Genomic DNA, 25035 nt, shown 5'->3' on the forward strand with positions numbered 1-25035 from the left:
CGGGACCACGGATCCGAAGGACCACGTGGCCTCGTATGAGACTCATATGCATCTTTGCCCCAGATCCGAGGCGACTTGGTGCAAATATTTCCCTACCACTCTCAAGGGGGTCGCGCAAGCGTGGATCTCCAAGGGAGTAAGGCAAGGCTCCGTAACAGGGTGGGATGATCTGTCCTCCAAGTTCAGGAGCAAGTTTTCCACGGTAAACCGCCGAGAGAAGACTACCGCAGAGCTCATGAGTCTGCAACAGGGGGAAACCGAAAGCCTCCGAGACTACCTGACCCGTTTCAGTAACGAGTCATCAAGCGTCTCCCAGCTGGACCAGGGGCTAGCCGTTTTCGCAATGCAGAATGGCCTTCAGCCAGGAAAGTTCCTAGACTTCATGGTCATGCATACCCCGCAGACTTTGGAGGAAGCTCTTAGTGCTTCGGATAAGTTCATCCGAGCCGAAGAATGGAACAAAGCGAAAACCCAACCTCAATCCGGGGGAGGGAAACAGAGGCAAATACCCTTGTCTGAAGGCCAAGGCCATAAGGCAAAGGGAAAGTCAAAGGCCCCGGAGCAATCTTTGGCCAACGACCCAAAGAAGGAAAGATTTGCCTCATACACAGGCAGATACGAGTCCTACACTCCGCTCTCTCTTCCACGCGCCAAAATTTACAGTGTGACGAAGGAGGAGCAGAGTTATCGAAAGCCGAGACCACTCCCAGAGTGGTATCAGCGAAAAAATAAAAATCAGTGGTGTGAGTTCCACGAGTCTTCGGGCCACAACACTGAGGAGTGTATCCAACTGAAGGACCAGATAGAGGACATGGTCCGGAAGGGATACTTGAAAAAATACATCGCGGATCACCGCGAGAAAAAAGAATCTGAGAGGTCAGCAAAGGACCCTCGGCAGGACCTTGATTTCCCCCGGAAAAACAGTAAAAAGCCGGAGGGGAAATTCCCTCCGATCAATGTTATTTCGGGAGGAATATACTCTCGGAGGGAGCACAAGCGCCACCTTAGAGCTTTGACTCACCAGGTGAACAACGCTGACATTCAATCTCCCCAGTCGCCGGTGCCGAACATGACGTTCACAGCCGCCGACTGCCGGGGGATTACGTTCCCTCACGAGGATCCGTTGGTGATCATCGCCACGGTGGCCAACCACGACGTCAGTAAGGTCCTTGTTGACGGTGGCAGTGGAGCAAACATTCTGTTCCGAAAGGCCTACAATCAAATTAAGCTGAAGCCCAAGCACCTTACGCCGGTACCCTATCCGGTATCCGGGTTCAATGGGGCTTCAACTTATCCAGATGGGAAGGTGACACTTCCTGTCACCATCGGTTGCGATGAGGCAGCCCGGAACGTCATGATTGAATTTTTGGTCATCGACGCTCCTTCAGTGTACAACGTGATTTTGGGGAGACCCATAATTCACGAGATCCAAGGGGTCGTCTCAACTTATCATCAGCTGATGATTTACGTCTCAGACGCCGGCTTCCCCGAAAGGATACAGGGCAACCAAAAGGACGCCCGAAGGTGCAACTACCTCAAGCCATCCAGTAGTCGCCCAGATGACGACAAGGATGAGGAGGAGAAAGAAAAAGAAAGAGAGCCAAGCACAAAAAAGCCGAAAGGCCTAAGTGCTTCGGCCCAAGGATCTGTGCCCAGAGAAAAAGGGCCCGAAAGGGAAAAGGCTAGCTCTTCAGCTGAGCCGCAAGACTCAGAGAGCCAGCCGAAGAACACAAAGACTGGGACACCTGCTGACATTGGCAGCAGGCCAGATTATGAAGAGTCCAGTCCATCGGCAATGGACATGGACCAACAGACTGAAACAGTTCAGTTGGCCGAAGGAGACGGTGAGAAATGTGTAGCAATTGGGATGGACCTTGATCCGAACACCCGTTGTGAACTTATTCAGCTCCTTCGGGACAACAGATATGTGTTTGCTTTCTCGGCAGCCGATATGCCCGGGATAAGTTCAGACCTCATCTCCCATAAGCTTAATGTTGACCCGACGTGTCGACCAGTTAAGCAAAAGAGGCGGAATTACTCCGCCAATAAGAACCGAGACATCGCAGCCGAGGTCAAAAAATTATTGGAGGCCGGATTCATTGAACCTTGCCAATATCCAGAATGGCTGGCAAATGTGGTGATGGTTCAGAAGCCCAATGGTACCTGGAGGATGTGCGTTGACTTCACGGACCTAAATAAGGCTTGTCCAAAGGATTTCTATCCCTTGCCGAGAATCGATCAGCTAGTCGATTCAACAAGTGGCCATGCCTTGCTTAGCTTCATGGACGCATTCTCGGGGTATCATCAGATCTTTATGCACCCCGACGATCGAGCCAAGACAGCATTCGTCACGAACGCTGGGGTGTACAATTACAAAATGATGCCCTTCGGATTGAAAAATGCGGGGGCAACCTATCAAAGGCTGGTGGATCAAGTTTTCGCCGATCAAAAGGGCCGAAACATGGAAGTCTATGTTGACGATTCGATCGTCAAAAGCAAAAAACTAAAGGACCATGTAAAGGACCTGGCTGAAACTTTCGCCACCTTGAGAAAGCATCAAATGAAGCTGAATCCGAAGAAGTGTGTCTTCGGCGTGAAGTCAGGGAAATTCCTGGGGTTCATGGTCAGCAAAAGGGGGATTGACGCCAATCCCTCTAAAGTCAAAGCGGCGCTCGACCTTCCTGAGCCGAAAACGAAGCGGGATGTTCAGCGGCTCACCGGAAGAATGGCAGCCCTCTCGAGGTTCATTTCCAGAGCTTCGGATAAGGGGTTACCTTTCTTCAAAGCCCTGAAACTCACGAAAACAAAAGAGCTCGTTTGGGGGGAAGAGCAATTTAGACGCCTTTAAACAGCTTCGGGAGCATCTGGCTCAGCTCCCAACGCTGGCTAGCCCAGCTGAAGGAGAAACTTTGTACCTATATGTGGCCGTTAGCCCAGCCACCATCAGCGCAGTATTGCTGAAGGAAGAGAGTAAGAGTCAGCAACCGATCTACTTCGTCAGTCATACACTGACGGATGCCGAGACTCGCTATCCTCTACTCGAGAAAGTTGCTTTCGCGGTAGTAGTAGCTGCTCGGAAGCTGAGGCCCTATTTTGATTGCCATCAGATAGTGGTCTTAGTTGATCAGCCGTTGGAAAAAGTTCTCGGCAAGGTTGAAAAATCTGGTAGGCTAGCCAAGTGGGCTTTTGAGCTCACCGAATTCAGCATCAGCTACCGTCCGAGGGCTGCCATTAAGGCTCAAGCTCTAGCGGATTTCTTGGCCGAATGCTCATACCAAGAAGCGCTAGACAGTGAAAAGAAAGTCTGGACCGTGTTTACGGATGGGTCTTCCACCGAAAACGGTTCAGGGGCAGGAGTAGTGATAACTTCTCCCGAAGGCAAATCCTTTGAGTATGCACTAAAGTTTTCTTTTAAGGCCTCGAACAATGAAGCCGAGTATGAGGCAGCAATCGCCGGCCTAAAATTGTGCATCTCCTTGGAAGCCGATCATGTCTGCTTAAAAACAGACTCTCAGCTAGTTGCATATCAGATCAGTGGCAGCTACGAGGCCAAAGAGCCCTCCATGATAGCTTATCTTGCCAAGATCAAATCAGTCATTGCAGAGCTGAAAACTTTTGAGGTTCAGCTGATCCCAAGGGGTCAGAATACTCAAGCCGATGCACTCTCCAAACTTGCTAGTTCATCTTTTACCGAGCTGAACAGATCTGTATATGTAGAAGTGCGTCGAGAGAGAAGTGTCGACGAAGCACCTGAAGTGTGCTGCGCTGACCCAGAGCCTAGTTGGATGGACCCCATCCTAGCTTTCAAGCTTCGGGGAGAAACTCCTGAGGATAAAGCTTTGGCCTCCAAGATGAAGAGAACCAGTTCTAGGTTCATTGTCTTCAGGGGGAACTTCTGAAAAAGTCCTTCTCAGCCCTATTGCTGAAATGCGTGGGACCAACAGATGCAGATTATATCCTACGGGAGATTCACCTCGGCATCTGTGGGAACCACATTGGGGGAAGAACCTTAGCCCACAAGGCATTGAGGGCTGGATATTACTGGCCCACCATGATCGCAGATGCTAAGGAGCTGGTTCGGAAATGCGAAAAATGTCAAAAATATGCTCCAGTTATCCATCAGCCAGCAAGGGATCTTCAGCCGATCCTTAATCCACTCCCGTTTGCCCAATGGGGACTGGATATACTGGGACCATTTCCAGAGGCTGTGTACCAGAAAAAATGGCTGATAGTTGGTGTCGACTATTTTAGTAAATGGATCGAGGCCGAAGCAGCCTCGAACATTACAGAGCAAACTGTCAGAAAATTTATCTGGCAGAATGTCATCACTCGCTTTGGCATCCCGAGAGTATTTGTCTTCGATCATGGGAGGCAATTTGATAACTTACCGCTGAAGCGGTATACAGATCAGTTCGGCATCAGACTGGCATATTCAGCGGTATGCCACCCGCAAAGTAACGGACAAGCCGAAGCTGCAAATAAACAGATCTTAAATGCCCTCAAGAAGAGGGTGGAAGATCAAAAGTCCAAATGGCTAGAGGAGCTCCCTGGAACCCTTTGGTCCCTTCGGACAACTGAAAAAGAGGCAACGGGCCACTCACCTTTTGAACTGGTGTATGGTGCCGAAGCCGTCCTTCCAGTGGAAATTGGCTCTGAGAGCCTTCGAGTGCACCACTTCTCGGCTGAGAATGAGCGACTGATGAGGGAATCTCTTGATTTCCTCGACGAAGTAAGAGACTCAGCCCGAGATAGAATGGCCGCCTATAAGCAGAGCATCAGCAAATTTTATAACCGAAGGGTCCATGCAAGGCCTCTCAAAATTGGAGACCTTGTCCTTCGGAATGCTGCTGCAGTCCAGAAAGGCCGAATCCATGGGAAACTCTCAGCTACATGGGAAGGACCTTATGAAATTTATGATGAGCTTCAGCCAGGGACATACCGCCTTCGGCAGCTGGATGGAACTGAGTTGAAAAATCACTGGAACGCTGATGTACTGAAAAAATACCATGTGTAAACCCTTCGGGGCAGAACAATCTTTGTAAGTACATTTTGAACTAATGAAAGGCCTTGGAGCCGCCATTTATATAAATGTTTACAACTTTTTATCCTTTCAAAATTTTCTTTGTTCTATCTACTCTTTAAGGGTTTTTTATTCAGCCTCGTCTGAAACCTTCGCCTTCGGGTAACTGGGTTTCAGATTGCTGACAAAACTCGTCTTTTTAAAGAACACTGGTCTTTCAGCTGAAGTCAAACTTCAGTAAGACTTGTTCTCCAAAGACATGAGTCCATGGACAATTCTGGGATATTGCCTTAACTGAGCCTTGTATCCCAGAGAGCCATTATCCGAAACATTGCCTTAAGTTGGCCCTGTGTTTCGGGTATCCATTTTTCAAAGATAGACAGAAAATCAAGGATAACAGCAACAGTTGAAAATTTTTATATCAGCCTCGTCTGAAACCTTCGCCTTCGGGTAACTGGGTTTCAGATTGCTGACAAAACTCGTCTTTTTTAAAAGAACACTGGTCTTTCAGCTGAAGTCAAACTTCAGTAAGACTTGTTCTCCAAAAGACATTAGTCCATGGACAATTCTGGGATATTGCCTTAACTGAGCCTTGTATCCCAGAGAGCCATTATCCGAAACATTGCCTTAAGTTGGCCCTGTGTTTCGGATATGCGTCTTTTTAAAAGAACACTGGTCTTTCAGCTGAAGTCAAACTTCAGTAAGACTTGTTCTCCAAAAGACATTAGTCCATGGACAATTCTGGGATATTGCCTTAACTGAGCCTTGTATCCCAGAGAGCCATTATCCGAAACATTGCCTTAAGTTGGCCCTGTGTTTCGGATATGCGTCTTTTTAAAAGAACACTGGTCTTTCAGCTGAAGTCAAACTTCAGTAAGACTTGTTCTCCAAAAGACATTAGTCCATGGACAATTCTGGGATATTGCCTTAACTGAGCCTTGTATCCCAGAGAGCCATTATCCGAAACATTGCCTTAAGTTGGCCCTGTGTTTCGGATATGCGTCTTTTTAAAAGAACACTGGTCTTTCAGCTGAAGTCAAACTTCAGTAAGACTTGTTCTCCAAAGACATTAGTCCATGGACAATTCTGGGATATTGCCTTAACTGAGCCTTGTATCCCAGAAAGCAAATATCCAAAGCATTGCCTTCAGTTGGCCCTGTGTTTCGGATATCCAACTTTCAGATGAAGTCAATCTTCAGTAAGACTTGTATCCCAGAAGCATTGCCTTCAGTTGGCCCTGTGTTTCGGATACCCATTTTGAAGAAGTGAAGAAATTGCTTATTCAGCTGAAGTCATACGGCAGAATTGAAGAAACAGAAACAGTAAAGCATTCAAAAACAAAGCAACTGAAGAAAAGAGCATCAGATATATAATTCATGCTCAAAAATTGAGCTACAAGGTCAATTTAACAGTATCGGCAGCCGCCCACAAGCGGAAAATAACAGCTGCCGAAATACGTACATAAGCAAAAAAAAAGTAAACTGTTGTACGACAAGGCAAGCTGAAGCAAAAAACAAGGCAAAAAATTCAGAAAGCGGCAAGTCTAAAGTTAAGCACATGATGAACCGCAAGATTCTGAAGACGACTGCCCGAGTTCCTATGCTTCAGCCTGAGGATCAGACTGATCAGTGTTGAGCCCCATGGTGGCCTCAGCCCCAGCAGCAGAAGAAGCGGGCTTTGCACTCTGCCGAGCCTCCCTTTCCCTCTGTTCAGCTTCCAACTCCATTCTCTCAGCTTCCTCTTCGGCTTCCTCAGCCTTAAGGATTTCAGCTTCGGCTGGAGTTGCATACTTCATATGAGGGTCTTCGGGATTCTGGACCCACTCAGCACATTAAACCAGTCCAGCTTCGGTTCAGCATGAAGGCAGACTCTTCGGCATACTCGGAACCCGTTTCTGAAACCCATCTCATATTCCTCTTGGGTATAGACACGGACTTTGAGTAGAGCCTCAGCATCATCCAGCTTCTTCTGGGTCTCCTCCAAGTCTTCCTTGGATTTCTTCAGCTCATCAGCGAGCTTGGAGGAGGAACCTTTCAGCTCATTCAGCTCCTGCTGAACTCGGGAAGCCTTTGTCTGAGCTTGGGTCACTTCGACTTTCTGGGTCATCAGTTGATCCTCAGCCTCGAGGAGTTTAGCTCTTTGGGCTTCGGCAGCAGCAGCAGCCTCTGAGAGTTGGACATCTTTGGCCAGGAGCAGCTCTTCAGCAGCCATTCGGCTGGCTTCAAGAGCCTCTAGACGTTGCTGCACTTCAGCTTGTGCAGCAGCTCCTTCCTGAATTCGGCTCTCAACAGCAGCCTTGAATTTGGAGACGTCCACTCCCATATGCTCCTGGAGGAACTTTTCCCCTTCCATCAGTGGGGGAAAAACTTCCTTCTCCATAGCGTCGCAGAAGGTTTTGAGGGCTTCAGCAGCTCTTTTCTCATACTCCTCACCCTTCTGCTGCTTCTCTTCAGCTGCTGCTTGCTTCAGCTTAGCAAGCTTTAATTCCTCTTCAGCCACCTTTTTGTTGTGCACAGCAGCGTCTACCCTATCTTGTAGGGTATCTATCAGCTCTACAGTGAGAGTCTGATTGTGCACGAACTGAAAACAGGAAGACAAAAAAAAAATTATAAATAAAAAAAAATATATAGAGCTGAATTTCAGAGGAAATGAAGACAAGGAAAATTACCTGCATCATCAGCAGTTGGTTAGACCTGGCTGGGTCAGGAACTGATCTGCTGGATTCGCCCATCCCAGCAGTGGCCTTCAGCGACCAGATCCTTGCCCTATCTACTTCGGACATGCCAGCAAAATCGCCGAAGTAGGCTGCAGCTCCTTCTCGGTTCTGACCCCATATGAGGTCCCAGATGTGGTCTGGGATTGGAATTCGGGGGGCCGAGAAACCCATTTCTCCAGATTGCAGAGTCTGGAAAGAAGGGAAGGATGACGATGGAGCTTGATTAGCTTTGGATGGCTCAGCATCATCCTTCTCAGAGGAGTCAATTACTATGACCTCCTCTTCTTCAGGGGTGAGGACGAAAGCCTCAACCTCTCTTGCGATGTCTGCCGTGAAGCCCTCAGCACTGGACATCACGGCATCCTTATTTTCGTGCTCAGCAGCACTCTTCTTAATTTCTTCTTGGACCCCTCCCTTAGATTCGGGAGTTCTCTGATCCACCTCCATCTCAGGAGGTGGCGGAGGGGTCTTTTGAGGTGATTGGGGTGGTGGCTGGGGAACCCTCGGCGATCCGTTGCCTTCCTCGGGTTCCCTTATTGCGACGCCGATGGTCATCGGCCTCCGCTGAAAGTCATGAGGGCCGATGATGGCCATCCTTCGGCGCCTCTTCAGAAGGGGCTGCTCGTCCATATCTGAGTCTGAAGACTCTCCTTGTATTTGGTCTTCGGGACGAGCAGGAGCTTTGCCTTCTCTGTGTCTGTTACTCTCTTCAGACTGTAACAGACAGGGGGGAAGAAGAATGTGAGTAAAAAAAAAAAAGTTGTCTGAAAGCTCACCGAGGTCTTCAGCAAAGCCTCGTCTTCTTCAGCTGCTCTTGCTGCAGCTTCGGCTTCAGCAGCTCTGGAGGACCCTTCTCCTCCTTCGCAAGCTTCGAGAACCCGTGCAACCTCTTCGGCTGTGCGGGCAGCTTCAGCTTCTTCGTCCAGCAGCTGAAACCAGGGGTCTCTCTTCTTCCACCAAGGCTTCTGCCTCTGATACAGAGCAACAGCCTCAATTTGGAAGTGGGAAGAGTCTAGATGAACTTCCCTATGCCTCGGCTCAGTGATAGACGGGGCCCGTTCAGTTACAACTCGTTCTCGGTTGACACCAAGACGAGCGTAGTTGATGCCAACGTTGGTCTCGTCCCGCTCTGAAAAAAGGAAAGGGGAAAGGTTAGCTCAGATAGGTTGACACAGCATAAAAAAGCGAAGCGAGAGAAGAAAAAGAGAGTTAAAAAGCCTCGGCCCCAGCCGAAGAAGCTTACCATCCTTAAACTTTCGGCTGAGGCCAACAGCTGCTAGCATGTTCTCTTGGAAAACGTAATGCGTATCGGGGAGCCAAGTCTCCGGGATATGCTGCATTCGGCCACTGCCCCCCCGGTTCAGCAGCTTGCCGAAGATATGTTGCTGATCCAGGTTCGGATCCGCCCCGTTATCTGCGGGGGGACCTAGACTTCCCATTTCGGGATCAGGCTCAGCGAGGTACCGGGGAGCGCTGAAGACACAAGGGTGGCCCGGATCTGTGGGTGCCCTAACCCAAATCCATTGACCTCTCCAGTCCTTGTCTGAAGAGTCGTTTGGCCACATGGTTAGGTATTGGGGCCGGGACTCAATCCGGTACCACCCAGAACCATGGCTTCCGTGCCCACTTTGAATATTTGGCACTAGCCGATGGAGCTTTTTGAAGCAGTGCAGGTTCGGCACGTACTTGAAGAACTTGCAGACCCATAAGTATGTCATCACCCTTCGGATGCTGGTGGGAGTTAACTGACATAGAGAGATGTTGTAATGGATCAGCAAGTCTCGAACGAATACGTCCAAAGGGAACCTCAGCCCATACTGAAGCTGTCTTGTGTACACCCCCACATACCCCGGGGGTGGACGATGGATTCTATCAGAGGCCGAGGGCATTCGGCACCAATATCCATCAGCTTCAAAAATGCCGTAATGCAACTCAATTTGCTCGGCAAATCGATATTGATCGGCATTCTCCACCCACCATGGGTAGGGGCGGTTCTTTATCATGGCCGAAGCAACTTCGGCATTCTCCCATTCTGAAAATCCGGGGAGGATATCCCAAAGGACAGCGGGAACTTCATCATCTTGTCCAGAAGCGCTCGGCTCCTCCGTTCTCTGAGGAGGAGCCGAGGAAAGGGGAGTCGCCCTAATCCCTTCAGCAGGGTCAGACTCCGGCCTTTGTCCATTCCAGGTCCCAATCCTGTTCCTAGGATCGGGAATCGGCCTTGCTCTTCTTGGAGCACGGGCTCTACCTCTAACTCCTCTTGCCATTGATTATTTCGAAGAAAAAAGTCGAAAGAAAAGGGGAAGGAGTTCGAATTCGAAGAAAAATAAACTGAAATCAAAGGAATTTACCTTAATCTGAAGCGAAAGTTGCCGATTTACGAGTTCGTAGTGGCAAGTCTCAGTTTCTAAGCTTAGTGCTCGGGGAATTTGCGAAGTTTTGATGCGGGTTCTTGATTTCTCTCTCGAGAATTCTGGGTTTGTGTTGGTGAATAAGTGAGGAGAGATGACGCGCCTCTGTTTATATCTCCAGGTACGGGATACGAGGAGTCTGCGTTTTAATTTCTCTTAAATACTCCACTAAGTAACCGTTAAACACATGATCTTGTGATTAAACTGCCCATTATCCGTCCAACTTCCACAATCATTAATCGTTGTTATCTCATTAATTACGGTTTAAATTCAAATTTTTGGATTAATTAAATCATTTACTTCCCTCCTTTTCTGAATTAAATCAAACCCGACCCGTCATCCTTCCGAATTGGGTCTGGGGGGCAAGTTGTTTGGGTCCAATTTAGTCCAATTGGGCCTAAGCACTAAATGATCCAATTAAAAGCCCAAGATCAAGGTTCAACTCTCCAATTGTGCTAAAGTCAAAGGTCAGCCCACAAAGCAAGCCAATTGGGCTAAGGCCCAACCTCTCTATGTATGATGAGGTATAAAAGCCATCATATTGATACATTCAAGGGAAGATTCATATTCTGATTCATTCATAGATTCATATGTTCATTCACACATTCTGAGATATTCCACAAAAGCCTCAAGCAACAAACTCTCTTGCATAGTGTCTTCTTCTTACACATTGTACTAACTTTAGCATCGGAGGGGCCTTCCTCGGCAACACCCCCGAGGCTAGTTTACGTGTGTTTACTGTGCAGGAAGTCCTCGGCCCAACATAACTTGGACCGAATCCAGCCTTCTCCATTTCAGCGGACCTTCGGCAAGGTCCCATTGTTTTCACCCGAAACAAAAGCTATGGTTGAAATGTATATAAGTACTCGTAATTAATAACGTGAAATTAAGTGTTGGTACTCTTCAATAATGTACAGAGTACTACCTTTGAGTTTTGTCGTTTGGAAATTTAGGTAGATTTAAAAGAGAGGAAAATAAAATAGACAACTTTAAAGAATATAATAAGTTAGGGCGTGTTCGGCGCTAGCTTTTAAGTAGCTTTTAGGTAGCTTTAAGTCAAACCACTACTTAACAAAAAATGTGAGTATTTAACAAAGTAGTGGTTATGATAGCTTTTAGTGGTGGAGGTAGCTTTTATGAAAAGTTAGATAAATTAGCTTTTGAAATTAGAGGTAGCTTTTGAGGTATCTGTTGAAAATTTAATCTATAGTTTTATAAATAAAATATTGAATTTTATATGTAACAGCTAGTCAACCGCTATTTTACCGAACACTCATATCTAAATTATTTATTTTCACAACTAACATCTTGTTGACAACTAGCAGTTACCTACACAGCTAACAGCTACCTCCACAGCTACAGCTACCTTCACAGCTATATTTTGCCGAACACGTCCTTAATAGTGTAAATAAAGAAATAAAATATAATATTTATTATACAATTTATGCGTGATTTTGTTATACGTTTTAAAAACAATTTCAAATATATTAAAGGTTTATTTGCAATTTTAAGGACTGCATTTATCATTACTCTACAAAAAAAAAAATTACGAGTAATAACTATATATAAATCCCGTACGGAATAGTACTTTAATTCACACGTTTATCAAAAAAAAAGATTGCATTTGCTTTGTTACAATGTTTTAAACATTTTCTCCTAAGAATAGCTATAAGACCGTTACATTAATTCACACAAAAGCACATAGCAATATTAGCATGTACCAAGAGTTGAAAAACCATATGTCCATATTTGTGATAATCAATGGGCGTATTATGGGCCTCCATGCCGAGGACGTAGAGAAGCTATGAATTTGTGACGGTAAAAAATGAGCTAATAGTGTAAATAAATAAATAAAATATAACATTTATTACACACGCGTGATTTTGTTATACATGTTAAAAACAATTTCAAATATATTAAAAGCTTAATTATTTGCAATTTAACCAAATGAGGCCTTAGTGTAAAACTCCATTTTATAAACTTCGTATACATTATCTGTGAGATTGTATAACATAATCCCCTTGATTGGTTTAAATTGGAGTGTTTACATTTTTTATATTATTACGGAGTACCTTTTAGTACACAATTAACTCATCATGAGGACTTGTCCTACAGATTTTGAATTACATGCAATGCAATTTCATGGTAGATATAAGAGACTACAAGCTTCTGAATATAAGTAATTATTATTGCAATACTCATACTTGTGATATTTTATGTATCTTTAAAAAATTTCCCTCAATATTTTATTCTCATCGACACATTGAATTGACAAAAGAAATGTGGTTATTAGGTATCATATACAAAGCCTCAATTCATAGAGGGTTTGGTCCAAATTATATTTTACAAAAGGTTTAATTTAAAAAAGATGTAAATGTGACAAAGTACTTGTACCCATTTTAGTCTTGGGTAATTCTACCCATATAAGCCCAAAGAGCATAAAAAGGTCCCAAATAAATCAAATGCATCAGTATGGCCTTCAACGGCCCACATATGTACTTTTAGGGCTCACAAACCCACTCATGTAGTACTTTAAATACCCCTCAAAGGGCATAAGGTAAAGGGAGGTCACTCTTAGCATCTAAGATGACCATACTCCTCCACTCTCTCCCCTAAACTCCTCTCAATATATGCATTGTTTAATTGGCTACTAACTTGGGCGTCGGAGGCTCCGCCCCGGGGTCCACCCCTGGGGCTTGGGGTTCATTTTGCAGGTCCATTCAAGGTCCAATATCGAGGTTCTCAGGCACCCCTAGCTTTGAGGCCCGGTTAGCTCATTTTTTGCCGAAACAGTACTGAACTGAGTAATTGAATTATGACACAAAAGGCAAAAAACTATATTAATTAGGAAGCTTGAGTAGTGAGGCATATCAACTATCAAGCGATAGTGCAAATGTGCAATACATAAAACCAGCAACAAAGACTTAAAAAGTGCACGGTACACACAAATGACCAAATAAACGAGCTTTTAATTGAGAGCAAGTAAAGTCACGAATTAAGAGTGCACGGTACACACAAAATAGACTAGGGCAGCTACTTCTTGCATGGAGGTAATCCAGATGCATCACAAAGGCACTTGTTATTGGTAAAACCATCAGGGCTAAATTGCTTTAGACGTCGGCCTTTGGGAAACTTACCACATAGCTCGTTGTTGCAAAAATTGACATATCTTAGTTGTCTCAGTTGTCCGAGTCGTTTAGGAAGAGATCCATAGAGCTGGTTGTAAGACATGTCAATATAGTTTAGCGTCCAAGGTAGGTCAACATAGCTGAAATTAAACTTGAAAAGATTTTGCCTTAGGATGACTCGCTCCATTGGTTTATCACTTGTGAACAAAAAAGATGCATCACTTGTAAATTGGTTGAGGGATAATTCTAACTGGCTAATATTTGCTTGACCTAACGACCTTGGGATTGGACCAGATAACCCATTTGTGTCAAGTCTTAATATTGAAAGCCTACTTTTAAATGATCCAAAACTTTCAGGTATTGAACCACTTAGCTTGAGTCTGAAATAATGTACACATCAACACCGTTAAATTGATAAATCATGATATCGTGTTACAAATGAACAAATAATATACATTATACAAGTACGTATACCATTTTGTTTTATGCAAGGCAATACAAGTATGTACAAAATTGTAGTGTTTTTATTTTAACTGAATGAAATAAATATACAATACCTCATTTTCTTATTATTTGTAACCAAAAATATTGATTTTGTAAAACATAAAAAATTATTTGTTACAAATAATAAGAAACGGACATAGTAAATCGATGTATTAAAGGATTCACTAATAAAATGAAAAAAAACAAATAAAAGACACATACCCGCTAAGAATGAGTACTTGAAGGTTGGGAAGGAGCGACAAAGAGGAAGGAATAGTGCCTTCGAAGCAGCACGCAACAAGCTGAATGGATTGAAGAGTCTTAATCTGGCTTAAAAATTCAGGAATAGGACCACTGAGGTTAACATTATCCATTGTAATATCGGCGAGATTAGTAAGGTTAACGATGGTGGATGGAATGGAACCCGTCAGTTTTGGCAAGTAATCAAACCCTGAGCGTCTCGAGGAATGGAAGGTCACCAATAGAAGGCGGGATTAAACCGGAGACATTATTAGCAATTTGAAAATCAATAAGTCCAGATAGATGAAACCCGGTAATTCGGCCATTGCTTTCGTCGTTGCAACTAACAACATCCAGTTACAGCAGTCATCGCCGTTCCATCCTGAGAAGGGGTACACGTTGTTAAAGTGATCTTTTATTTGTATTAGCACCTTTGTATCGTTTGGGTGGCATGATGCTCCTTCTACTGATTCATGTTGGGAATTAATCAATAAGACCATCAACAAGAGGCTACAATATTTCATCTTCACTTTGATTTCTTTCATCTATCACAAGTTGAATGATATGACTATATTATGTTTTTTGTATGTTTAGTGTGAACATATATAATCAACTCTTTGTGAAGATTAATTTGATTTAAGAAAGTTATCTCGTAAATCACAAACAAATTATTCTTTTGATATTATTCCTATTGCCTAAATGTTGTCATACAGTATATGGGAACATGATCAATTCTTTATGTACGTAACGAAATACATTACACGGAGCCTTTTCTATTTTTGTTTTTCAATCTCATTACCTTAAATTAAAATATACTCGTATTGAAATAATATAATTTTGGAATCTATAAAATCAGCAAGATTGAGTCATTATTGCCTTTATTGGTCCAATCAAGGTTCTTGTACTCCATAGCTAGGTCATTGTTGGGTTGGATCATGTCAGTGTATTATTTAATACAGAGTATTAATAAAAGTTGAAGTTTTGGGTTTATCATCAAGGGCACTGTATGACACAACTAACAAAAACTCGTCATTTTAAGAGGCTCGTACTTAAAAAACAACCCATCCTGCTGTAGTCCTGCACAACAGATGATTGATTAGTTCAATAGCTAACTCACAATTACCAGACGATTTTGGTCACTCATAATAAGGAATAATATAAACGTTACGATTCGAGAGGTGAAAGCCGTAAGACAAAGCAGAGTACTACTACTTTTAAGACAATCACAAGATCCACAAGCTGCTTTAGGATGTAACCAACCCACAAAAACACCCCAACTATCAAAATAAAAGAAATTTAACAAAACTAATTAAATGTAAGATCATAAACGTACAAATGAAAAAAACCCTACAGCCTCTGATAGTAATATTGTCTCTGTACCACAGTACTAAAACAACCCACATCCACAGCCTAAACATGCGAGACGGACATACAAAAACCCCAAATCAAATAGGGTGAAAAGGAACAAGTGAGGAGCTAAGGATTAAATTGCAGATTTACGCATTTCATCAGCTCCATGAGCAAAATGGCACCTGTCCCCAAAAGTGCACGACCCCTTGGTGAAGTTTTCACAAAGCCTTGTCTTGAAATTGCTACCACCACCAGGTGCACCATGTCCTGTTGACTGCCTGACAGGGGGGCCGCCAGAAGCTGCCTTGACATTCCGTATGAGCTCCTCAACCATGGAAGAGGCCTGCTTGATTTGATCAAAGGTGCCCTCAAGTTGAATATTCCTTTTGTTAGAATCAGTCTCATGGTCTCTTATTGAAAGCTTCACCCCAGTGACACGGCATATTTGCTTTGAATTTATCCCACTTTTACCTATGACTGCTCCAGCAAGAGCAGCATCAATGCTGAGTTTGGCTGTAGAAGACTCTCCAAAGTTTGCAGCAGCACCAATACCAGGTGGTGGAGGTTCCATCCTGCCTCCCATCCTACCTGACATGTATCCCATGCCCCGTGGATCTTCATATGATGGAATGGATGGCCTTCCAAGCTGTCGTTCTCCATGAGCAAAGTGACACTTGTCTCCATATTTACAACCTTCTGGAGAATTAAATTTGGTGCAAATCTTGGTCTTGCCTGATGGTGTAGCTGGACCATCAGAGTATGATGGGGCAACATTCCTGGGTGGAGGAACTGGTGCACCACCAAGGTTCAACATCTGGGAAACAGCCTTGAATCCACCCGGGACATGGTGCAAGAAGTGGCACCCCTCACCAAATGGACAGCCTGACGTACTGCAAAAGAGACAAATTGGGTTCAGATTATTTTTAAATATAAAAAGATGGGGTGAAAACAAAGCTAAAACATCTTCAAATCTAAGTTTTATTTTATAGAACAAAATTGGGACAGACAGGATGATAAGAAATAGCAAGGAGATTAACTTTTCCCGTATACAACTGTTGAGGAAACTTCATTTATACAAGCCACTGTGAGCAGTCAGCAACAAATAAAACACAACACAAACCCAGAAACTAAAGAAAAGCGTAACCTAGGAAGCCAATGATGTACAAAATCAAACCCATAATAAAACCCACATACACAAACAATTTGAACCCCAATACCTTCACCAGTTCACCCCAACTCTCCACCCCAAAGTCTACACCCACAAAGATATCATATGTCAAGTATGAGACACTGATTATTAAGGCTCTGACATATAGCCTCGTGATAAAAAAGAATAACATCAAAACCATAATCTTGGGAAAAATGTTCTTCACTTCCCATAAACCTAGATCCAAAGCACATTTAACCACATCCGACACCAAATCACAGCTAAACAAAGCCAAGTGTTTTCCAACTTAAAAATTTCTAAGCAATAGTGGCTAGCATAGGTACAAAATCCCAAAATCAAAATAACAAGAGACAACAACCCAATTATAAAAAGATCGATCAAAGTAGCAAGTGAGGAAGGAAAGCCTCTGCAATGCATCACAAATATCTCAAACTTGCATCTGAAAAGCAAGAACTCTAACAGACTTTGAGCTTGACAACTCGTAGGACGTAATGAAAGAACCTAGCAACAGCGAGTCTGATCAAAACAAGGACCTAAAATAATACAAGGAAAAAATAAAATCTAGTTCCACAACAAGTTTACAAATCAATAAATCATACGTCCATTAACCAAAAAAATTTTATTCCATCCTATCTCCCCCTTGATTCACAATCAATGGTCATTTCAAACATACCTATGGACATTCTATCAGTTTTGAGCACTTTCACATCACATTAACATAGTGGTCAAATCTTCTACACAATTAATTAAGAAACAAAAGAGTTAGATACTCAGGAAGAGCACCAGTACAGCATGGTTGCAGATAATAATTAAACTAGTCTATGCATATCATTCCTGCCGGAGCTAGAAATACACTAATTGTGTAATTGTAAACATTATAAAAATTATATGACTTAACATTACATATTGACACAAATCAAACGAGACCCAACATAGGTATTTTTTCATTATGTGATTAGTAAATGATGTCAAATTGAAGAGGGTGAATAGTGCCAAAAGTCAAAATTGAACAACTAAAAAAGTATTGACACAAACAAACAGGATAAAACAAATCTCACACAATATGCATCACACAATACAAGAACCTGATTGTGAAATTAGGCCACCCTGCCCATCATGTTCATATGTAAATGGTACCACTCAAACACCCACCCCCCTTCTATCAGTCTCAACACCACACAGCAAAATGCAGAAAATTAAATAATCAGATGTCAGATTATATGATTAAATTCAGCACTTCATGAAACTGCTTCTTCTCGGGATATTTAGCCTTGTTGAAACTTATTTAGTCTCAAAATTGCAGTGAGTACTCCAATGAATTAATAATTTCCATCACATTATATGATTAATTTCAGCACTTCATAAATCTGCTTCTTCTCAGACTATTTAGGCTTGTTGAAACTTATTTCATCTCAGAAATTGCAGTAAGTACTCCAATGAATTAAGAATTTGAATTTCCATCAAGAGTATCGATTTATTGTAATTTGAATGAAGAGTATGGACCTGTACCAAAAACTTAAATACCAATTAATTAGTCTGAGACTGAGTTGCATCACTTTCAAAGCTTAAACTCCCTCCATCTCATAATCAAAGACCCTCACACTTTCCGAGAGTCCACTTTGACCACTACTCCCTCTCAAAATATATACTCCTTCATAAAGTTATTCCGAATCTTTTTTCTTAATTCTGATACAATCTTTCACTGAACATATTTTGAGTAAAAGTTTGAAGCCAAAGTTCAAGCTCGGAAATTAGATTTTACACGTAATTCCATATATCTTCCAGTAGATTACCCAGTGTATCGAACATTAGTTATCAATATCATCAAAGTCTCTGTTTACTGTGATTATATGATGATATAGAATAAGACCTGTATCACAACTTTGGATGCTGAATTTATTAGTCAATATATTACCAACATAAATTGTGTAAAATAACATTATTAATCTATATAGCATATTGTTGAATGTAAGATTTGCATTATATGTAGAATTGTTTTAAATAAGTATTGAGATTTGAACCTGAAAAACTTTGTGCAAGGCTTCGATTTGCTTCCTACACCAGATTGGAAGGACTCCGATTCTGTTGAAGAACATTAATTACTTTTTTTCAGTGAGTTGTATTAATTCATTCTTCAATCTCCACTGTTTTTCACCTTTTCCTACCAATCTTTTCTTTAATATAGATTTCGATTTTTATTCAATTCTTTCACTCGCTAAAATTTTAGAAGATTTCGCAGATTAGCTTACAACAAATCTACGAACTAAAACCCTAGAAAATGTCCTAAAATCGCGCAAATCTACAATTGAGTGAGCAAATCGCAGCAAACAAGTCCAAACTCCAAATCATCACTAAAACTTCATAAAAACCCTAGAATACACAATTAATTTGAAAAAAAGGTAATTTATAGGAAGAAAATTCAACAAACCTGGACGAGATTTCTTGAAGCCGCCATTGCCATTAAGTGAACCTTCATGTCTACCTCTTTTGCGAGGACCACCGAAATCCATTGTCGAACGAAAGAAGAAGAAATTGAACTACTTAAACCTAAACCTAAAGAAAACCCTAATTTGAGGAAAGAAATTGATTGAAAATTGGGGAAGAAGAAGAGTGGAGTAGGCGAAAGAGAAAACCCTAGCGAAAAGAGAGGAGAGAGAAAGTGAGAGGGCGGGTGTTTGGAGAGAGAAAGTGAAAAGAAACGAAAAAGATTAGGTGGATGTGAGATTTATTTCGGTTTAATATGATTTATTTTAATGACACCTGGAAATTCGAGAGGAGGGTCACGTGCAGTGGGTGAGGTGTAAGAAGCGTCATTCATTCATGTACGAGCACTTTCATTTTCTGTGGGTTTTTCTTTCTCCCTCTTTTGACTAATTGTTGTTTTCTTTTTAGAACTTTACTCTTGCTTCTTTTATTACGACGAGTCGACCTGTGGACGAGTACTAATTTTGCCATGTAGTCCAGTTGGGCTGGGAGTACATCTTTGGGTAGGGCTAGACCTCACAATCCAACCCAAATAACTTGAATTAACCCGAAAATGTCTATTCAAAATTGACCCGAACACAAAACTCATCCGACCCATACCTGTCCAAGCCGAAATGGAGATGACCTGAACTTGACCTGATACCCAAACGGAACCGACCCGATACCAGAATTGACCCGACCCAAACTCTACCCGATTTGAATTTAACCTGACCTGAACTTGATCCAACAATTGGACTTAAAGATTCACCAGACCTGAAGTGTTGACTCGATACCCGACTTGTTTCGAATAACAATTGACCCGAAACTCGATCCGAATGATCCGTTTGACAAGTGGTAGGGCTGAGTTAGAGATGATTATATGCAGTTCTAGTTGAGCCATTTGAAAACTCCGTTATCTTTTGCTCAAAATGGCAAGTTTGGTTAGATATATTTCTTTTGGGCTAGATATTTCACCAAAATTGTCAACTTGTTTCACCAAGCTCCAGCTCAACTCATGTTCAAGTCTAGGCTAACCAAAACCATTTGATTATTGGTTGGGACTATTAAAAAAACATAGGTAAATTGAAATTATTCCAATATAATCGAAATTTGGAAATATTTTAAAGATAAACCGTCAAAGTTTAAATCATTAAAACCAATTTATCTTTGAGTGTATAAAGTTTTGAAGTTAACACCTATATCAACCCCACCTATTTTGACCCTTTTAAGGCAACCTGATAGCAACCCTCATTGATCCAATCCGACCAGCCAATAACCAAGTCCAATTCTAATCATGTGTGATTGAGGATTGGAAGAAGCAATTAGAAAAAAAAAAACACATTGCTTACTCTAAACTTTTCCCAATAATTCAAAAAATCAGAAGTCTAAAGTTTACCTCAAAATAATCATTACTTGCTTCTTAAAACTAGATTCATTACAATATGTTACTCCTCTGCACATGATTATACTTACAGAGTTACTAGTCCATCTAAAATACATATTGGCACCCTCATAAACATGCCACTGCACAAAAAATGCTTCCAAAACTATGCTTGTTAGTTGTTAATAACTATTTGCACTGAATGATCAGTCAGCCAGGATCAGAATGTTGCTGCTAGAGCTCTACAACCATGGTTCCTCCTCCACTACTTCGAGCTTTTGTTGTTGGTGAAGTCGGAATTGCAACTGGAGTAAGATTTGGCACTGTGTCTGCCTGAGACAGCGGAACACTCGCTTGGTACCTATGAGGCATTAGTTCTTCTCCAGTTGGCACTGAATCCGCCATCAGCTGTTATTCATAAACCAACGAACGTAAGCATAACATAATGCAAAATACTACTCCTTTTGTTACAGCATCAGTGCTTCCTTTTGTTGTTAATTCAGTTCTACACTCTTTATTTTGAGATGAATTCAATTCTACACTTGTTTCGAGTTCAGCCAATACAATCATGTTTTCAGATTTTACAGGGTTGTGAACAACATAGCGTAGTCCCTAAAATCAGCATGTATACTGATATACACCTTCGATTAATTTTTTTACTCTGAAATTGTGACATTTACAAAGCATTAAAGTCTCAACTCAATATTCAACACTGACAAAACAGATAGCAGTGAGAAGGAATTGCCTTACCTTCCAGTCCTTGAAATCAAATCTGAAGACAAAGTGGTTGTATGAAACTTCCTTGGAAGTCACTGAACTCGAGTCAGGAGCATTCTTTGGTGCTGAAAACAAAAGCGATAACAGTCATAAGTTGATCAAAATCAGGAGTATTGCGAAAGTTAAATGTTAAGATGAGCAAGAACGGCAAGGACTTACAAACAAGATGAGTCCCATTATCATTAACAGTAATCTGAGCACGCCCATCTTTTACCAAAAAAGACAAAGCAAACAAATTCTCAACAGTCTGTGCGAATGAATTCCTGTTCAGAATCAAGTTTTCGAGGCAGACACTTCTTTTACTCTTCAAGATGTTAAACATGGTTGCCATGTTCTTATCTGTGTCCTTTTTGTGGTCTGAACCAGAGTTCTCCACCTGATTCACAAGAAGAAAAAATATGAAACAGATTTATGAACAAGCCAGTAAATCATACTCTTATCACAATGAATCTTTGCTATAAATGCTACAGGAAGTACCAAGGAAGTTCAAGACCATATTTAATATTCGATTGAAACAATCTAGTGTCATGCGAAATGCACCAGAAATAGTAATTCAATCATCTTCATAAATAAACATCAAGCATAAAGAAGTCCACTGTGAATAATTAAATCACCCATCAAAGTTAATAAAGCTTTACACCTCTTCAGGCTTAGCAGCACTTCCAGTAACCCTTGTTCGTTTCTTTCGAACAATAGCCTTTCTTGGCTTGATCTGAGTTTTCATCAGTCCAGTCCTGCCATAACAAACAACCATCAATACACCCACAAATCATATCCATGAATCAAATATTTCGCGAATAGAAGTTCAAAACATACATTGTAGAACAGCCTTGAGCATTTTTGAAAATGGGGCAGACAAGCACACCAATGGCATTCCATTTGATCGAAGCACAGTCCTTTTCGTCTTTCCTTCCATCAACAACTCCAAAGTCGCGAACCAAAGAGGTTATGAAATCAAATGGGGTTAGGCCATCTTTGGAATATGACCTTGCAGTGGTCACTAAGGTGTTGGCCATGTCTAGCAGTGTCTCTGCATCCGTTACTTGCTCTCTTGTAGTTGTCACTAAAATATCCGAAGCAAAATTAACCAAAGTATTCATCAGAAGTTATAACAGGAATACAGGACTAACAGCATGTACTGTTATGTACAAGTACAAGTCAAAGCTAGCAAAAAATTATCCTTTTCTTTTCTTTTCAACTCTTTTTTTTATGACAACCAATGTCTAAGCGACTAAGACTAGGACGCTAAGTAAATAATGTGATACAAATAATACGATCATACATGTAGCGAAGTACTCCGTAGTACTTAAGCCTAAAAACAAACACGTACAATCATTTTATATATTGAAATAGAGTCGTAAACAACCATAATTTAAACACGAGATATAAATTAAAAAAAACTCCACAAGTATGCTCAATTAAATTGTTCATTTTTACAATAAAACTAATACGGAGTAAATTACTAGTCCTACACGGCTACACCTACACTATACACAAATAATACTCGTACAGTCGTACCTGGTTCAATTTTTGTACAACAGTAACTAAAATTTTGCTGAGATTTCAACAGTAAATTTGTAACGTCATATTAAAAAATAAAAAATAAAAAAAATTAAAATTAAAATTACCATTATCATATAAATCGTCAACTTCTCTAATTATTTTCTGGAACCTATTCGAATCTCCTTTGCATAATTCTTCCTTCTCCTCTGCAAAAAAATTACATGTAAATAAATAAAAACAAACAAATAAATAAATAACTTAAAAACAAATAATTTAACATGAATTTCAATTTTTCACCATGAATGAGATTTTTGTAGTATGCGTAGTGAGACCGGATAACTCGGCGGTCAACCGCCGGTTTCTGCACCGGTTCATCACCGCCGCCACGTGGCCGATCAGAACGGCGTCGTTTTGGTGGTGGCACTTGAAAATGGTCGGTTCGGTTCACCTTTTCGGCTTTTACTGACCGAAACTCAGGATGATCAACGGCCATGTTTTGCACCCGTTTACCCATAAAACTTGATTAATTAAGTAATAATCAGAAAACTATTATAATTAATAGAATAAAGAAAAATTGGAGGGAATAAGAGGAAGAGAATTTGGGTGAAATTTTTGTTTTAGAGGAAGTTACTGGCTTGTGTTAAAAGCTTTAGGGTTTTTATATTGTAGTACTACTGTACGACTGTTTTAATATTTTTATTTTTGGATTGGATAAACTTTTCAACTTTTTTTTTTTCTACGAGGAGGGAAAAGAAAATAAATTTGGAATTTTTTAACTGAACTTGGAGGGTTAAGTTCCCGCTCATCTTTTCGGTTAGTACTTGAGGCCTTGAGCAACCCAGAGTTTGGATTGGTTAACCTGAATTGGACTGGTTATGTAAATGGATCATTTCGAAACTTTAACCCATTGAAGTATTAGACTAATTGGCATTCATTTATTTTATTATATTTTTGTTTTTTACAAATGACTATTTAGCAATACTAGTTTATGGTCCCGTGCAATGCACAGATTTAACAAAATTTATAAATATTTTTATTTCAACAACTTATTTATGATTTTTTTATAATAAATATGAAAAAATTCGATATTCTGCTAATTATATTAAAAATTATGCATATCTTTTTAAATAATATTATTTTGCTTAAATTTTCTATAAGTTGTTACAAAAATGTTTTATTGAATTTGGGACGGAAAGATTGCGTTTAAGTTAAGAAAATATTATAGTGTATTAAAATTGCCTAAGATAATATGACAAAAAAAAGGGGGAAAAAAAAGTGGAGGGAAATTATTAAACCAAATTTTGCCACGTGTCATTTTTTATTTGCTTTTAGTATATAGTTATTGATGATCTTTATAAATAAAAATAATAATAAAAAAAAAAGAGAGAGAGAAGGTGATAATTTAGCCATTTATCAAGTTAGCATGAATTGATGATCATTGAAGGTATTTTTCAGAATTATAATGGTATTTTTATGTACCATTATGAATGTTTGTTAGAAATGTCTATTAAGCAATATTGATATGGCTACGGTTTAGCCATTAGCATGAATTGGTGATCACTGAAGCTATTATTCTATAATTATAATGGGATTTTTATGCACCATTATGAATATATTTAAGTATAAGATGCCGCGTTGACAATACTAGATCTCACACTGGTGTAATATTTGATATGCTTACGTATTTATTTCCACTTTAAAAATTTATGTGTCCATTACACCATATGATCATAAACTGGTGATACAATTTGCCTATTTTATGATGAATTAGATTTTTTTGGCAGATTTTTTTTTTCTTCTCATTTTAAAACCTTATAATGCTAAGAAAAAAAATATATAAAGTTAGCGAAAAATAACTACCTTGGAGTACACTTACTTCTATATGCAACCAAATTTACATAAAAGGTGTTGGTGACATATAATAATATGTCAATTTGCACAAAAATATCATACTATATATTTACAAAATGTAAATCTATAAGAAGAGGGGTTAAATTAGTTAGCTAATCCCGTGAATTCCAATTGAAAGACTCGGGATTGACTTTCATTAAACTCGCTTTGGTAAGATTTCACTTATTCCCCTTTTTAAGGTATGTGGGTGTTCTTAGAGGTTGGCAACGTATCGTGTCGGGCTGTTGGGGGCCGTGCCTGGTGGTGGCTCGTGTCGGGCCACCATTTGGCACACCCCAGCCCACGGTACGGCACGACGCCACGTGCCTGGCGTGACGTGTCGTATCGTATCGGGCATCGGGCTGTCCATAATTTTTTTAAAACAACCTTTGAAATGGATATCTATTTAAATATTTTTATTAATTTATGTTTATGTTTTTTATTATTATTGTTCTTTTTACTATTATAGTTGTTTATTATTATTTATATTATTCTTATGGTCGTG

The 25035-nt window shown here is 40.8% G+C and overlaps 2 protein-coding genes across 2 annotated transcripts; both read right to left on the reverse strand.

Annotated features, from left to right (window-relative positions):
• Positions 1 to 15144: 15144 nt before the first annotated feature.
• LOC110695944 (zinc finger CCCH domain-containing protein 14-like) lies at positions 15145 to 19236 on the reverse strand. Its single transcript, XM_021873181.1, has 3 exons — positions 18945 to 19236; positions 18538 to 18598; positions 15145 to 16238 (listed from the first exon to the last, which is right to left on the reverse strand). Exons 1-3 carry the CDS (start codon positions 19024 to 19026, stop codon positions 15482 to 15484), a joined length of 900 nt encoding a protein of 299 aa, XP_021728873.1. The 5' UTR covers positions 19027 to 19236; the 3' UTR covers positions 15145 to 15481.
• Positions 19237 to 20029: 793 nt separating this feature from the next.
• Positions 20030 to 23686, reverse strand: LOC110695945 (non-structural maintenance of chromosomes element 4 homolog A-like). The gene is made up of 7 exons (XM_021873182.1): positions 22938 to 23686; positions 22766 to 22846; positions 21954 to 22200; positions 21778 to 21871; positions 21297 to 21513; positions 21111 to 21202; positions 20030 to 20768 (listed from the first exon to the last, which is right to left on the reverse strand). Exons 1-7 carry the CDS (start codon positions 23152 to 23154, stop codon positions 20595 to 20597), a joined length of 1122 nt encoding a protein of 373 aa, XP_021728874.1. The 5' UTR covers positions 23155 to 23686; the 3' UTR covers positions 20030 to 20594.
• Between the last annotated feature and the right edge of the window lie 1349 nt (positions 23687 to 25035).

The sequence above is a fragment of the Chenopodium quinoa genome, unplaced genomic scaffold (assembly GCF_001683475.1).
Source record: "Chenopodium quinoa cultivar QQ74 unplaced genomic scaffold, ASM168347v1, whole genome shotgun sequence".
NCBI lineage: Eukaryota > Viridiplantae > Streptophyta > Magnoliopsida > Caryophyllales > Amaranthaceae > Chenopodium > Chenopodium quinoa.

Bases quoted from the DNA above. Each gene is read 5' to 3' on its own strand.
- LOC110695944 (XM_021873181.1), bottom strand. From the start codon at position 19,026: ATGGATTTCGGTGGTCCTCGCAAAAGAGGTAGACATGAAGGTTCACTT. The intron at 18,599-18,944 runs GTTTGTTGAATT...GTTCTTCAACAG, and splicing joins CTTCAAGAAATCTCGTCCAG to AATCGGAGTCCTTCCAATCT. The intron at 16,239-18,537 runs GTTCAAATCTCA...TCTCTTTTGCAG, and splicing joins CCTTGCACAAAGTTTTTCAG to TACGTCAGGCTGTCCATTTG.
- LOC110695945 (XM_021873182.1), bottom strand. From the start codon at position 23,154: ATGGGTAAACGGGTGCAAAACATGGCCGTTGATCATCCTGAGTTTCGG. The intron at 22,847-22,937 runs GTGAAAAATTGA...ATTTTTTTGCAG, and splicing joins CTACAAAAATCTCATTCATG to AGGAGAAGGAAGAATTATGC. The intron at 21,203-21,296 runs GTAAGTCCTTGC...TTTTGTTTTCAG, and splicing joins TAATGGGACTCATCTTGTTT to CACCAAAGAATGCTCCTGAC.